The sequence below is a fragment of the Anas acuta genome, chromosome 24 (genome assembly GCF_963932015.1).
Source record: "Anas acuta chromosome 24, bAnaAcu1.1, whole genome shotgun sequence".
Lineage (NCBI taxonomy): Eukaryota > Metazoa > Chordata > Aves > Anseriformes > Anatidae > Anas > Anas acuta.
In genome coordinates this window covers 5,409,274-5,425,474 of record NC_089002.1, presented here as the reverse complement: position 1 = coordinate 5,425,474, position 16,201 = coordinate 5,409,274, and the positions used below count along the sequence as shown (strand labels likewise).

The 16,201-nt window shown below is 41.0% G+C and overlaps 1 protein-coding gene across 4 annotated transcripts in view; it reads left to right on the top strand.

Annotated features, from left to right (window-relative positions):
* MAGI3 (membrane associated guanylate kinase, WW and PDZ domain containing 3) overlaps positions 1-16,135 on the top strand; it is a 60,660-nt gene extending 44,525 nt beyond the window's left edge. For 2 of the 4 annotated variants that reach the window (XM_068660097.1, XM_068660099.1), the window contains 10 exons: positions 205-358; positions 612-703; positions 2,721-2,913; positions 3,717-3,902; positions 5,363-5,548; positions 9,032-9,134; positions 9,245-9,377; positions 9,879-10,022; positions 11,411-11,549; positions 13,000-16,135. In XM_068660097.1, coding sequence (XP_068516198.1) covers positions 205-358; positions 612-703; positions 2,721-2,913; positions 3,717-3,902; positions 5,363-5,548; positions 9,032-9,134; positions 9,245-9,377; positions 9,879-10,022; positions 11,411-11,549; positions 13,000-14,093 — 2,424 coding nt within the window. In that variant the 3' untranslated portion in view covers positions 14,094-16,135. Of the gene's footprint in view, positions 1-204; positions 359-611; positions 704-2,720; positions 2,914-3,716; positions 3,903-5,362; positions 5,549-9,031; positions 9,135-9,244; positions 9,378-9,878; positions 10,023-11,410; positions 11,550-12,462; positions 12,553-12,999 lie in introns of all 4 variants that reach the window. The other 2 variants (XM_068660100.1, XM_068660098.1) reach the window with 2 other exon arrangements.
* The last annotated feature ends 66 nt before the right edge of the window (positions 16,136-16,201 follow it).

The following is a 16,201-nucleotide window of genomic DNA, read 5'->3' as shown; positions in this document are numbered from 1 at the left end:
GAAGCCTGGAGCAGCCTAGTCAGATGCAAGCTGTGTACAAAGCTCACGTGCTGGGAAAGCTGAGGTCACCTGCAGTGTTGTTCCCTTACTGCCACGTTTTGCCATGCGTGTCACCTCAGTGTGATGGTTATTGTCTTTGCACACACAGATTCCTTCAGGCTTTTGGTTTAATACATGTTTTGTGGGGGCGGGGCTCTGTTTCAGAAGGATAAGCAGGACAGTTCAGGGAGTTTGGAAGCTATCAACGATCCCATTCCGCAGCCTATGCCTTTCCCACCCACTGCTGTAAGATCGAGCTCTCCAAAACTGGACCCTTCAGAAGTCTACCTGAAGTCCAAGACTATATATGAGGACAAACGTGAGTATTTCAACATCAACTTAGAAATACTCAAGTGTGACAGAATTTTTCCTGTCCTTTTTTGCCATTTTCTTGAATACCTTTTTTTCCATTGTGGACATAGAACTTCACTGAAGATTTAGCTGTTCAAATTGGTTTCTGTACTTCTGGTTACTGCATTTTGTCAATAAAAATCATTGGAATACACAACAAAGGAATAAACTTTCAGTAATCAAAGATAGCTCGTTACATGTTTTGAAATGTTTTCTCTCAGCTCCAAACACAAGAGACTTGGACGTTTTCCTGCGCAAACAAGAATCGGGCTTTGGTTTCCGGGTGCTTGGAGGGGATGGACCAGACCAGCCTGTAAGTGAAACTGTTTATGGTTGCTTACGTGGTACCTCACCTTGTTACTGTTCGAATGACTCCTACTCTGTCATTGACTTTTCTCTCTCATTCTAAGTAGTTCAATGATGGAAAAATTCATCAGTTCAGTGACTATGTTTTAAGATCAAAACTTCGTTCAGATTACCAGGTTCATGCTGAGTTTAAGAACTAGTTCAGTGCCAGTTCCTAAGAGAAGAGAATAATCTCATCTTCAGTCACTGAGATGTTCTTCAGTAATCTAGTTAAAGCTGGAAGGTGTAATCCAGCCCTGGTTAAAGCCAGAGGGCATGAACAGTGCTCTAGGAAAGCAAGCTAACTCTGTGGTGTGTATTCAGTTTTGAGTTTCTTTGTCAGTGTCCACTTGGGTGGAATTTGTGCTAGCACTGTGTGTTCCCAGAGGCCACGAAGGCGTTGACCACAGCCTGAGGACTCCAGCAGGTAGCCTTGGGCTCTGATCTGTCTGTAAGAAGCCCACAGCTGAAAAGCTGCAGGGTGAATGGAGATTTTCATGAGGTTTTCACCCCCAGTACCACCAAATTTTCAAAAAAAAAATATCTTGTTTTGTCAGCCTGTGTCATATCTGGTGAATTCATTTTGAGGATACAAGCATGGCCTTTCCAGCGCACTCTTTCAGGCTAATATTTGCCTTGTGTTTTTTCCTCTCATCTCAGAAAATACAGAATGTGGTGCTTTAGAATTTGCATAAAAGCCTTGAAGCAGAAGCTATTAAAATTGGCTTCTTCCTGCAAATGGATGTACGTATTGTTTGGCTTCATAAGTGGCATCAAAATGTAGCTCTAATGTTTGCTCCAGAGGAAGCATACTCATTAGAGCCTGGGTTGCTTTAACCTGGTCAGTGATTAGGGTTCAATTACTGTTTGAAGTCATCAGTGTAATAGTTTTCCTGGCTTCAGCCTACAGAGCTGTTGCACAGTTTCACATGGATGTGAGTGGTAATTGTTGAGGAATGGGAAAGTTGGAGGCAGGCTGGCAAATGCCCTTCTGGTACCCCATTATGGCAGGCTTTAGGAGACTCCCCTCAATTTCCTAAAAGGCAAACATTCTTCTCTGCAAAGAAGTAGTAAGACTAATACCATATGTCAGGGGCTGTTGCTTCATCTGTCAAGAGAAAAAAAACCTTTTGGAGTAGATAATCATAGATTGCTTTCTGATTATAGTTGAAGAGAGAGATCTTTTTTTTCTGTTCACAGCTATGATCCAGTGCAAGCCTTTTTTTTTTTTTTTAACATGCATTTAAAGAAAGGGAAGAGCAGTGCCTCTTGAGCAAAACCGAAGAGTTTTACTTCTGTTGCACTTCGTAGCATTTTTTGTGTTTTGTTTCCATAACGACCATAGCTGTTGGTGCTGAGCTGATGCCATGACCGCTGCGTACAGGCAAGCTGCTCTCCATTGCTTAACCTCAGACCGGCCATGATTATTCTTAACCTTTCATTTAACCTGCATGTGATTCGAGCATATGAAATAGTGTGTTTTTCTGATCTGGGTTATATTTAGTAGCACTTTAAGAGGTGAGGGTAGACAAAATTGATAAGGGGAGTGCAGCTGTCTGAATTCATTATCTAATCACCAAAAGCTGTGCACTGAAAGAACCTGAAGCATGGAACTGACCGAGCAGCTTTTCAGAAATAAATTCAAGTTCTTTTGAATGCTTTTGCTTCTTCCCTAGGCACTCTGGGCTTGTCTTAGTTAAATAAGTAAGTAAAAGTTCTAAACAGTGGAATGAACAACAGAGACTTTTATTTCAATAATGTCTGTAAGTCGTATATATGTAGTAAGTACAGAATCTATGCTTATGTTAAAAGTGCAAAGTACACCCACTGGCTGTATTTCTGCTAGAATTGGATGGTCAAATAATCTTTTAAAATATCTTCCCAAAAGACCTTTTCTGTTGGGATTCACCTCGTTTCCAACCGTTACGTGTTCTGATGAGTTGATGTTCTGCCATTCAAACCCAGTGACTGTGCTCTGTTGATAGATCTATATTGGAGCCATAATCCCATTGGGAGCAGCAGAAAAAGATGGCAGGCTTCGAGCTGCTGACGAACTGATGTGTATCGATGGAGTCCCTGTTAAAGGGAAGTCACACAAACAAGTTTTGGACTTAATGACCAGTGCTGCACGGAACGGTCAGGTGCTGCTCACAGTCCGGAGGAAGGTCTTCTTTGGTGGTATGTGTCTGTCTGTCTGTCTGGAGAGTGTACCACACAAAGTAGATGTGACTAAAGGAACACTTTCATTGGGGCAATCAAATCAACTAAAGCTGCTCTGAGACATATCAGTTACTGCACTAGAATTGAGCAACCTGAGGTTCAGGAGTGTCAGCTACAATTCTGAGTAAGTGGAGAAAAGCAGGATTTAGTAAGCTGATGCGTTGGCACTCGCTGGCTGGCACTGCTCACACAGATAAGACTGAAAATTAAGATGGCAACGCTGTTTTCTTCGAACTGTTTTGCAGATAGTAGTTAGAACAGCCATTAATGCTATGCAAATGGAGTAATAGCACAACCTGTCTTCTGGACTACGTGCTATATTCTGAAGTCTGTTGGCATCTGTGTGCAGCAAGGATAAGTGCATTCAAACCAGAGATGATTCAGTGCAGCATCTTGTAATGCTGCAGTTTTAGATCAGTGTCCAGGTCTGCAGTGTATGGAAGGGTATTTATCCTTGAGTTAATAGTGCTTGATCATGTAAACGACAGCTGGAATAGGGCTCAGGAATCCTGATACGGTCCCCTGTTCTGATTAGTAACCAGTACTGCTTTGCCAATGCGTTTGTCAACCATTCATTCTGAGTATATACAAGTAAAAGGAAAACACATTTTTAAGATCAAGTCTCAGTCCCTTACTTTCCAAGGCAGGCAGTGCTTCCTCTTGCCAGCACTGATACTGAGATGTACAGCTTTGTTGTCTTTACCTGATAAAGCAGCAGTATTGTTTTTTTCCTTATTTGTTGTTTATCTGTTATTTCTAAGGAGAAAAGCAACCAGAGGAGGAAGAGTCACAGCCTGTCGTGACGCAGGATGGTTCTCCCCGACTAAATCGGGGAGAGTTTGCAAACCAGCAGACCCCAGAGGTCTACGATGTCCGTCTGCAACGGAAGGAGAACGAAGGATTTGGCTTTGTCATTCTCACCTCAAAAAACAAACCTCCTCCTGGTGGTAAGTGTGATAAGATGGTGGTTTTGTCACTGCCTGGCATTACTGGTGCCTGACTGTTTTAGCATGGTCCTTATACCAGGACATGTCTGCAGGACACGGGTTGTTTGTGATGTATATTCTCCACATTGCATTGATTCATAGGTATTTAAATGGAAGTATAGTTTCAACCTTGGTTTTATATTATCTAATTTATTACTTTGGGAATCTGAGAAAGGAGAGACTGCAGCACTTGGAGGAAAGCAATGAAGTTGTTACTGTCAGACATTTAGAAATAGATAGTGTTTGTCTAGAACATCAAAATGAAAAAGTAGCATGCTGTGATATTACAATTCTGGTATATGAACACAGCTTCAGGCATAGTTGTAAAGATAAACAGCAAAATAACCAAGGTTAAAAGGAAAATACGTGTTGTGAGTGGGAGTGAGGGAGAGAAGCTGGAAGCTTCTTTTAGGAAGCTCTGAGTCCAAATTGATTAATGGTAAGGTCAGTGACCCCCTGCAGAAGATCAGTTTTGCTCTGTGTAATCAAGTGATTTGTATTCCACGTGCTCATAGCTGCTAAGCATTAGCAGTGCCAAGAAGAAATTTTGAACACTTTTTGCATGAGATCGTGAGTAGGATGCTCTTCCTGAGATTCACTCCTTTTGTCCATCACGTTTGGGTTGTCTGTGTCAGCCCTCAAAATACAAGCCAGCTCAGTGAGTTTACACATAAACTGACATGAAAAACGTGTAACTCCTGAAATGCATAGTCAATTCCTTTAGTTCCTTATTGGAAATCGCTGCTCTGAAACTTGTTCAAGTGGTTGCAGATGGATACAATGATGGCTTGAAAGTGAATCCTTCTTCTGGGGCTCAGGCACTTTCTTGTGCTTTTCCACTTCATTTTACTGTACAACAAAAAGCAGCAGGAACACGGCAGAAGACAGTGTTTCTAACTAACATTGTGCTGAATTCATCCAACATATATTTAGTGCATGATGCTGTCTTGGCTCAGATGCTACCTTTGCAAGAATTTTAAAAACACCCATTTTGGAAGTGCCTGGTGCCAGCCTGTGCCTTGGGGTCAGTTTGGGCGTGGAGATGCCCTCTGTAGGGCCGGGTCCCCATGGCAGTGTGCAGCATAAACTGTCACCTTCTGGTGCAGGATGCTGCACAGATGCCTGTGTTCAGGGTTAGATTTGCCACGGGTTGTGGGCGTGTTTTCTGGACAGTCAGATATTAAGAAAAATGTTATAAACAGAATTGGCATTATTACGTAACTCTATTACAGACAACATTTTTGACAGAGAATCTGCTGCAAATCCTTCTTTATTTTCTTAATCATCACCTCGATGACAGCCTGTAGGGCAGGGACAGTCTCTGGGATGGCTGTGGCAGTTCTGGGTCTGCACGGTGCTTGCCCAACGCGAGCATTATTTGTGATCTGGAAAAGCTGATGTGCCTGCTCTTGACTCCCTAGTGATTCCTCACAAGATTGGCCGTGTTATAGACGGGAGCCCGGCTGATCAGTGCGGGAAGCTGAAAGTGGGAGACCGCATCTCTGCTGTGAACGGGCAGTCCATTGTGGAGCTCTCACACGACAGCATCGTGCAGCTGATCAAAGACGCGGGCCACGTGGTGACTCTGACCGTCGTCGCTGAGGAAGGTAAGGAGGATGCACGGCCCAGCTGAGTTGAGTGAATGTGGCCTACCACACGAGCCAGATCTGATGTTTGTAACCTCTGAAGTCAATTCACTTACAAGAGACCATTTGAAGGTGTTCGGGAATGAAAGGAAGGAGAATGAGGCTTATCTGTTGGCTCTGGAAGAACAGCACAGGTGGGGCAGAAAGAGATAGCTGCTGAGATGATTATATTGAAACATAAGATGCAAGTAATAACAGCACGATCTGGGGCAAGGGATTTCCTTCATGGTTTCTCGTGTGAGAGAGATCCTGCTGCTCACAGGGAAATACGACCTGTCCACAGCTTGTGTTTTTCCACTGAAGTTGTTCCCTTCTGGGGGAGTTACATCAGAGTAAAGGACTGCACTGGGAAGGAAAACCTCCTCACCCCATGGGACAGTACGTGTGTCTCTTGCTGCTGCAGTAGTTGTCAGGAAGCTTTGTGCCAGACACGGTCTGTCAGGAGCATCCAGCGCAGCTCTGCAAGGGCTGTGCAGGGACCCAGCTACAGGGCGGGAGCTGGGTGCGTTTTATATCCCCTCCACTTAGGCAGTCTGAGTCTTTTCTTCTTGCTGTCTTAAAATACACAAATGAACTAGTACTGCATCCCTAGGATACAATTGAAACACCCTGTAGTTCTTGCCTGCTAAAAATACATCTTGAGAAATGGTCCCATCCCACCACAGAAATCCTGTCTGGTGTTTTCCACGCTGCTAGCAAATTCTTCGCACACAACTGTTGTATCATCTAAGCAGCAAAATGAATGTTTGTGACTGTTAAGTCCCAGCTTCAGAGATGATATTTTTAATGAAAGCTCCCATGCAGTTTTGCATTCAATATGGTATTGTTCCTACGCAAACAGTTCACTATAAATATGTAAAATTCAATCATTTGAACTGAAAAGCTGTTTTCTAACCCTGCTTACCACTGCATTTTTCTGGATTGCTGCTTGTGGGTTTAATTAAACTCGCTATCATTATTTTGCCAGAAAGTTGGCTTTTGTCACCTTTCAGATAATAAATACCTAAAGCCAGAATGTGAGTACAGCCAACAGATCATTCTCTAATTTCACATTCATTGCAAATATTTAACATGCTATCTCAGCCCGTAATACAGAATTTCAAAAACTGAATTTCCCTTTTTGTTAATGTTTAAAGCAGAGAGATTTCTACAAATTGTTATTTTTCTATTAGACTTTCATTTCTATCAAATCTAATTCATTGCAGTTTGAGGGGACGTACCTCAAAGCAGTTGCCCAGGGCAGTTTATAATGCAATCAAAGTTTGAGTTTGTTGCATTAGATCTGTTTCTCAGGGGCTCTTTGTCTTTAGAATAAACTTTCTGAATATAATCTTTTTTCCCCTTATTTATGCATGACCTTACCTGGACAGTGTATAAGAACTTAGCCAGAAAATGTGGGGGACTTAAAACCGCTGAAGTTTGTATGTTTCAGATGGAAAGAATTTTGTGACAATGAAAGAGAGAAGCAGAACCTGTTCCACAGAAATGGGAATAAATCATTGTTTTAAAATTCTCACTCATTTACTTGGAAGAACAGTGTTTATCTCACAGCATAACCCTCCATACAGCAGAATCCCTTAAGAAGCCAGAGTGGTTGTAAATTAGTCAGGGCTTTAGTCCTTTCCCCCTGTTGGGGTGCCAGGGAGAGAGCTGAGCTTTGCAGGGATTGTTCACAAGGTGGTGGATGACACCAAGGATGAATATAACACGCAGCTCCAAAAGAGAAAAATGCCTGTTTTGCCAAAAGCTGTACAGCATCACAAAACATAAACGCTCCTAGAGCTTAATGTTCCCCAGTGCATCATCTTCAGTGCTATCCTCTGAGACTGGCACTGAGAATGCTACCATGTAGCGCTCCTCTCTCCCTCCTGGCTTTCACAGATGTGTGGTCTTTGCTTTTCATATGAATAAACGAATTCCACTTCATGCTCCAGAAGACATTCTTTAACATTTTTCACAAAAGCAGGAGCCTGTCAGCTTCTGTCACGTATTAGCTGGAAACACAAGAGAGAAGGCTGAAAGAGGACTGGAAAATTTGTACAAACAGATGGCATTTCTCTTGCCTGTGCTTCTAAATTAAAATTCTGAGTATAAACCAGGAGTAAAAGTTGACATTTTGTCTCTAGAGAAAAACCTCTTTAAGGCACGTCGTAGTAATAGCACCAACAAGTCCTATGAAGGACTTCTGAGGTCTAGCATAACTGAGGAATTCAGTTTAATAATACACATAATGTTTTCCTTTCCATAAGATGCGTGAGCGCTTTATGTATTTTACTAGGTTTTGGGTTTTTTTTTTTTTTTAACTCAGAAATTAATAATGAGTTGCACCTAACAGAGGACTGGAACAACTGCACTTTGTTTGGATTTTTTTAAAACTGTATAAGGAAAATAAATCTATTAGTTTATAATTCAGTACCTAAGTTCATCTTGGGCCACAATTTGCCATTTAAGTTTCTAGCTAAGAGGCAGCTTTTTGCATAGACTATGCTTCATTACGCTTTTAAGTGACAGACATTTTGTATTCTGAAACATCTTGTTTCATAAATGCAGTGGTTTTATTATAAAATGCACAATCACTACTTTGCGTGGTAAAGAAAATTGTATTATTTTAAAGGATTTTATTAAAGCATCGTTATACTTTAATTTTTACTTAGCCTTTGGGAGAAAGGAGAACACTGCAATTCTGCTTGGTACGTGCCAGTTACCTGGTTGCCCCAGCGTAGCTCTGGGACTGTTCCGTAACCTTGCTTCCAGGTGGCCTACAGGAGACTGTGTTGCAGCTTAAAAGTTGACAGTTTGCCTTTGTTGTTCAGGCCTTCCTCGGTGAATCCTAATTGCCCCTGCAAATCCTCCTTCTCCTCTTACCTTTAAAAAGTGATGTGTTCTCAAATGGGCATTGTTCTTCACCCCTTACAAATCACTGCTCTATCGGGTATCTGAACCAGCTTTGTGGATCTGACTGGCTCTAACCTTCTGCTCTTTATCAGCTTGCAGACAGCCTAAAAGCATTTTGTTCATGGTTGGTTTGGTTAAAATTCTGTGTTTTTTTTTTTTTCTGAGAAAAAGCAGTGTAAGTAAGAATCAAATTTCTGCATAATTTATTCTGTGGAACTGATGAGCTGCCATTGGTTCCTGGCTTACAGCACTAAACCTGGGAAAATCCTCTTCACCTGGTAACTGTTGTGACCTCAGCTCAACCTGAGGGACTGTGGCAGTAGCATCACTGCGAGCAGCCCATCAGCTGTTACACAGACCTGCCTTTCGGCTCATCCTGTGAAAGCTGTGGTTGTTTTTCCCAAAATTTCAGATGCAAACCTTCTATTTTGATCCAGGCAGTTGAGAGCAGCAGACACAGCACTGCTGGTCACTGCGGTCTCTTGTTGCGTGTGCCTCGCTTTCTATTTGGAAAATTATCTCTGACTTGTTTTTGTTTGAATTTATTAGAACATCGTGGTCCTCCATCGGGAACAAACTCTGCCAAGCAGAGTCCAGCTCCACAGCACCGACCTCTGGGATCAGCACAGATGAACCCTTCCAGCACAGACAGGTACAGAGCTTTTGTATTTGGCAAGAGGAACTGAAAGCAACTAGAAAAGCTTGACTGGTGGGATCGTTTACATGCAAAGGTGACATCCGCTTCCTTCTACTTCTCTGCAGGGTAGCTACAGAAGTTGAAGCTGGAAAAGAAGTTTCAAATAGTTACAGGCTTTCGTGGCCTGAGCATAAGCACTTGACACAACCGGATGCTGGCGTTGCTGCAGTTATTGGTAGTCGTCATTCGCAGGTGCAGGTAACCATGCAGAGGCACGCAAAATGCCAGTTCCTCAAGACACTACAGTGAAATTGCCACAGAGTATTCAAAATGAGAACAGGAAAACGTTTCCATGTCAGACTTGGGTAGAAAGTTGCTTATAAAAATGCACTAAAGCATTTCACATAAGGTCTTTGCTAATAATTTATATTTATTTGCTTGCCATAGTTGAATACTCAGACAAAATCCTTGGAACAGGGCTACTACAGACCCTCTGGCAACATTTCCTAAAGAAGTCTTATATGTACATCGAAAACTTAAAAAGATGTTATTTATATTTAGACTTAGAATGAAACCATTGCACTTAAATCGTACACGAGTTGTGATGAATTCATCTTAAATTGTATATTGCATGCTTCTCAAAATGTGGAAATTTGTAAAGCATTTCTCCAGAGAAACAAAGATTTAAGTCTGCCTGTAGGTCCTCTAGGTCCTCATCTTTTTTTTTTTTTTTCCCCTCTGGTCTCACTTCCTGCACAGAATTCTGGCTGTTTCCCAGTAGAATTGGAGAGAGGCCCTCGAGGGTTTGGGTTCAGTCTTCGAGGAGGAAAGGAATACAACATGGGCTTATTTATCCTTCGACTAGCTGAAGATGGACCAGCTGTCAAAGATGGGAGAGTACATGTGAGTTTGTCTTTCCTAATCAGTTTGTTAGCACAGAAGTCGGCCTTTTGACATACTTACTTTGCCTATGCTGGTAACAAACTTTGTTCATGAGGTTGGGATTCCAGGTTGGGATTCCAGCAGGCAGAACAGCATCTGGACAGCTGTCCTTTCAGCTACGATTGTTCAGTGATAGCAAATGCTGTGGTGCTAGGATTTTAAAAGAGAAAATGTGACTCTGGCCATCCAAAACGAACTGTCTATCCATGTGCCTGAGTTATAATAATGTCCCTGGGCTTATCAGCAGTAAATCAGGATGCTCCAGGACACCGGTTTTAGGCATATTAGTGATCTTGTTATTCAGCAGTGAATGTATTTGCTGATGGTGTGTGCAGTCTGGACCCCTCCACAGCCGGTCAGGCACCGGTGGGAGCGGTGGAGCAGGGCCAGAAGTGCTGTGGTGCGTGCCCCCCGCAGCTCTGAGCTCACCCAGTGTGGGATTGTTCATGGGTTTTGTGTCGTTCGCTTTGTCCCTCCCACAGCTGTAAAATGCTGTCATTTTTCTGGCTGTTCTCTAAAACAGTGGAGAGGAATTTCTCACCCAGTTAATGGCAGCTGAGCATGATGTGAGGCACGTAGCATGGTGCAGAGCGCCCTGTCCTATCAGATGAGTAACCAGCTACTGACCTTCTTTGGCAGAGGCATTTTATTTAACAAAGCCCAGTTTCTTTAAACTGCTAAATTTAAACACTGGTGACATCCATTGGCTGACCCGTGTATTGCAAAATAGGTTTCACGACACTGTGCAGATACCAAGGCCCGTTCTGGTAGCCTGCAAAGTTGGTGTGAAAGGTAATTATCCACCCAACTTCTGTGCAAGTTGATAATTGTCCTCAAAGACCTTAGTGCTGGTAACTGCATAAAGGTGATCTTTCCTACCTGGAAAAATGAATCCATTCCTTTATATGAAACTTGTTCTGCCGTAGTAACAGTCAGGTTTTTATTAAACATACAGACGCATGTTGCCAGGTTTTCCATGGTTTGTCAATATCCCTCTGTAAGATGATCCAGAATGAAAATAGGCGCAGGAATATGGCTGTACCCGTCTCGTTGCTTGTAAATAAATGGAGGATGTTTAAAGTAAGCTGAGACTTTTTATTGAGCTGGCTGAACTGGAGACCTGACATGAAGAGTTCTGAACTGCCACCTTGTTGTGTTGTTTTGTGTTGTATTGTATTGTATTGTGTAGTCAGCAGTCCCAGGGTGGTTTTGTTATTGTTGATTTCGCGTGGATTTAATGTAAGAGGTAAAACAGAAGCATCTGTCTCTGTTTTTTCTTTCTAAATTAAAAAATATTTTATGGTGGCCGTGATTCACAAAAACTGAACTGGTTGTTATTTTCTTACCAGGTTGGTGACCAAATTGTTGAAATCAATGGAGAACCCACCCAAGGAATCACTCACACACGAGCAATTGAGCTGATTCAGGCTGGAGGAAATAAAGTTTTGCTGCTGCTGAGACCAGGGACTGGCTTGATACCAGATCACAGTATGTCATCTAAAGTGTGGTTTCATTTTGTGTAAATATCTTACAAATCGTAAGGTCACTTTTTCTGATGAAGAGCTTTTCAGTAATAGTTAACTAACCACGAGTTTATCCCTTGAAAATTTTAAAACACACAGTTTGAACTACCAAATTGTGTGCTGTGTTCAGTCATTTACAGGCAGCAACTGGCATCCGCTCAAGGGATAAAATCTGCTCAGAAGTTTCTCCACTTCTTTCCTCCAGAGAGCTAGAAGATAATTCTTAACATCTTACTGTTCCAAATTGCACATCACAGTAAAATCAGAGTGAATTAGCGCATGGCATGGAAACAGCCCATCTGTGACCCAAGAGATCTGTTCTGTGCCATCTTGCTAGCTTCCTGACTGGCTTTGTTTGTGTTTCACACTGAATTACTTTGTCACTAAGTGTAAAAGTTAAATAGAGTCCTCTGTGTTCTGATGAACTTCTGCTGAGGTCCTCTTAAATCAGCATTTACAAGCTAGAACAGAGGGAACCAGTGTGAGGTTCACCTCTATCTCTCTCCTTACTAACAGCTGTTCAAGCTTGGTATAATTTCAGCAATGCTAAATAGTGTTCATCGTGCACCAAGAGGACAGCACAAGAGCTATCTGGAACCACTGCCGGCCCTCTTGTACATGGAAATTTCCTAAATCTTATGCAGAAACACACGATACAGAAAGTCAGGCAGGAACTCTAGAGACCATCTGGTCCAGCCCTCTGCCAAAGTCAGGTCCTGAGATAAGTTTAAACAACTTGGACTGGATCAGTGACTGTAAAGAAGGGAAAGGTTTTGCCTCTTGTCTTGCTGTTAATCATACATTCCTGATTAAATTCTTGCTTGCTGTACTCTGTGATTTTGGTATGTAGTTCTGGGCTTTTTCTCTTCCTTCTTCAGGTTTGGCTCCCTCCAGTTTGTGTCCCTACGTGAAACCTGAGCAACATTAAGGGCTTTCAGTGCTTTTCTTGGGTTTTCCTTAAAGACTTGGTAAATCTGCATGTCTTGTGTTTCATCTCTTCCTATTAGTAAAGTGTAAAGCTATGAACAACCTCAACTTCTCATTATTTTCAATTTTCTTTTAGCAAAAAAACATTTTAGCATTTATTTGATTTTCTTGTAACCAATGTAGGCCAGGAATTTGTTTTGCAATTTGGCTACGTAGCCTCTAAAATTATGCTTGTAAAAGACCATGTCAGTCCCACAGAAATCCAGCCAGCAGAAGCAGAAGCTTTTTCCAAAGTCACTTCCTTATAATTGTTGTAGGTTGTAGAACAATGCAGTATGGAAAAATTACTAAATAAAACTTTGAGATTATGTCACTACAGAATCTTTTTTAATTGAAGCTTTCATGTAACATCCTGATACCTCAGTAGCATGCACGTTTCTAAAATAGTCTTAAAAAAATTAATCAAATCTCTCTCTGTCTACTTCCAGGTGATTGGGATAGTTATAATCCATCTTCATCAACTGTAATATATGAAGAACAGTCACCATTATCTTCATCTTCACATTCTGCTTCCCCATCTGAAGTGTGTTATTTACCAGTACCAGGAGAAGCTTTAATGAAAGTTCAACTGTCTGAGAAACTGGAACAAGCAAAGAACACTGTGCCTGAAAAGATAAGCACTTTAAATGAAAACCAGTTTGAGATGAAGCCTCTGTCTTCTCCCCAGAGAACAAATAACAGATGGGATCTCCCCTCCAGTCCTGGGTTTGAAATCACAAAAGGTAGTTTGGAATTAGGGACCAGAAGAGACAGATCTGCAAGTCCAAAAAAGTTAGGGGCAGCTGAGGGACACCATCACACAGGTTTGCACAGCCCTAGAAAGGGGGATCCTGAAAAAAGCTATGGCAATCTCTCACATAAACCTGACAGTTCCAGAAGGAGTGAGAGTAAACTCACAGAAATAGGGATGAACAATAGTAGCAAAAAAGAGTGTTCCAGTGGAAATCAAGGCAGGTCTGCCAGTCCTCAAAAGCATCTCAGTAAGCAAGGAAACACAGAAGTGTTCTGCAAGTTACAAGAATATCCTGACTTAACTGGTGGTGATAAGATGACTGTTGAGCAACTGAAAGGTGGAAATGGTAAAATAGGAGTCACAAGGAAAGAAGGGAAGCAGAAGAGTTCCGGAAAGAAGGAAGGGTGGTCTCCAGAGGGAAAATATGCAGCATTTGAGAGCAACCTTCCATTCAGTGACTCTAAGAGAAACACATCCGAAGAGGAAAAAATGAGGAAGTCAAACTCTGGAGAACTGAGTTCCAGCAGATTCAAAACTTCAAGCCTTTCCAATATTCCACTGCTTTCCATGGAGAAACAAAGAAGGCTCGACGCACAGGAGACTGATACTCTGAACAGACAGCATGGAGAGCGACACATGGAGCTGCCTGATGAAACCAAAGATGATGGAATTTCCAAATCTGAAAATAGTTCTCCGGTCAAGAAAACACCAATAACTCCTGGACCTTGGAGGGTACCAAGTGCATGTAAAGTCACCAATACAGCAGGTGTGGCTGAAAAACGGGTTTGACTGACACTTTTTTTAGAACATGTAATCAAGTTTCTAATAATGATCATTTAAAAGCATTGTTTCTTTACACAAAGTTGTCGTATTTTTCAGAAACTGGTTAGAGGGTGGAAAGTATTTGATTCATTCTTAAATTATCTAAGCTGCATGAAGGACCTTTTGGATTGCTTAAATGAAATGCCTCCATAAGCTGCTGTCCCCTTGTCCTTTTGAAGGCGGTGTTCTGCTGCTCTCAACGTTGCACTGCTACAGCTTTCTCAGATAGTATTGTGAGTTTCTGAACAAAATTATTTAATGCCTATATTGCCAATGTGATCATGACTCACTTCTTGTTCTTGTGCCAAGTTATCTACTGTATCCAGTCAATCTAATTCTTCTCATATGTATTCCAGTCACAGGAAAGTCAAGGTTTTGTCGAAATGGGTATTTTCTCAAGAGCATGTTGCATGTTTACATAAGGAAATACCCATGTCTTACTGGTTCAGTAAGAAGATGGGTGGGTTGGTTCTATCAATTGTAGGGCAGCAAATGAGCCACTGATGCTGTTCCAATTGATGTCTTTTTCTTAAATTTTTATACCTAATATAAAATCATGTAGATAAAAATTATATTTGACATAAATCAATGTTTTGTAATTTTGCCTTTTACGAACACAACAAAATTGCTTTATTTTCTTGATTCATGAGGATGCTTATAATAACTGTTTGCAAACATCTGTCAAAACAGAGAAAATGCTGGTTTCTGTTAAATAGCATAATTCTTTTCATTTCATGTAGCACAATGTCCTCCTTAGCATTCTTTGTAAACATAAGCATTGAGTGTGCATTTATTTTCAGCCTCATTGTGGTGCTGTATACTAAAAAGTCACATCTTTAATTATTTAATGCTAGTTAAGAATTGGAATTTTTCTTTCCCTCTGTGGAGGTAACAACTGATCTTTAGGACAGAACCAACTGCCATACTAGCTCCTTAAATGAAGTTCCTGCCTGTGTGTATTAGGTCTCCCATATTTTATTTTAAACGTGTGTCTAAGAGTGCTGAGTAGTATGATCTACAGGGTACATGAGTCTTAATATCTATTGTTTGGGCTATAATACAGATTTTTTAAAAAATAATACTGGGGAATGTTACCACCAGAATCTTCTGACGTATTAGACCTATAGCTGCAAGAACAGCAGACTGCATAAATTGAAGGGTTTTATTTCGATGATAGTTTTAGAGGTGATTTCCTGATGTGACAGGTCTTTAATTACTAGAAAAAAAAAAAAAAAAGTGGTAAAAGGAGTGTATTGGTCCAGCTTGCAGAAGGAAAAAGAAGTGTAGAAGGTCAAGCTTTACTTACTCATCAAAATTCAAACTAGTTTAGGCTTTGAAACATGTAATGTTTTTAAAGCATAATGAAGCACAGTGATTCAGTTCTGAGTTGAAGAACTCTTTGGAAGTACAGATGACTACTCAAACAGCTTTTTAAAGAAACACTTTGAAAATTAAATAGGCTTTAAAGCAGATCTGAACTGTGCTCTGCTGCTTCACATTGGATGAACCATTGATTTGTTGTGTAGCATAACATGAACAAGTACTCCACGTTATGGAGTATGACTGTGAAAATATTTAATACTTCAAAGTTAGTCTATGTAGATATTAACCATGTATTCTTAACAAGAGTCTGTTTTTTGTTGTTGTATGCACTTGCCCTAACCACTAAATGCAGAAACAGATTCAGAAGTTTAGTACAGAGATGAAATAGCACCACTGAAATTGTTTCCCTGTCATCAACTACCCCTATATTTTTTCTATATATTAATGTGACCTGATTTATTGTCCTATCTGTGTGTGAATTCTCCTTCCATAGAACTTGTATCTGTACTTATTGTATCAGATGACTTAGCAATGTGGCCTTGGAATGCTAAGCAATGTATGGATGTACTGGGTGTAAATGTTTATATAATGTACAGCACCTTTATACATACTTCTGAGGTTCTGACTAGAGAGAGACCTGTAAATCGCTCATTATTTTTTATATAGATATTAAAAAAGAAAGTCCAGTTTGTTGCTTGTTGGTTCTGCACTGTATAAAATAGATTGTCTGCTGACTTTCAGTGGTGTGATAC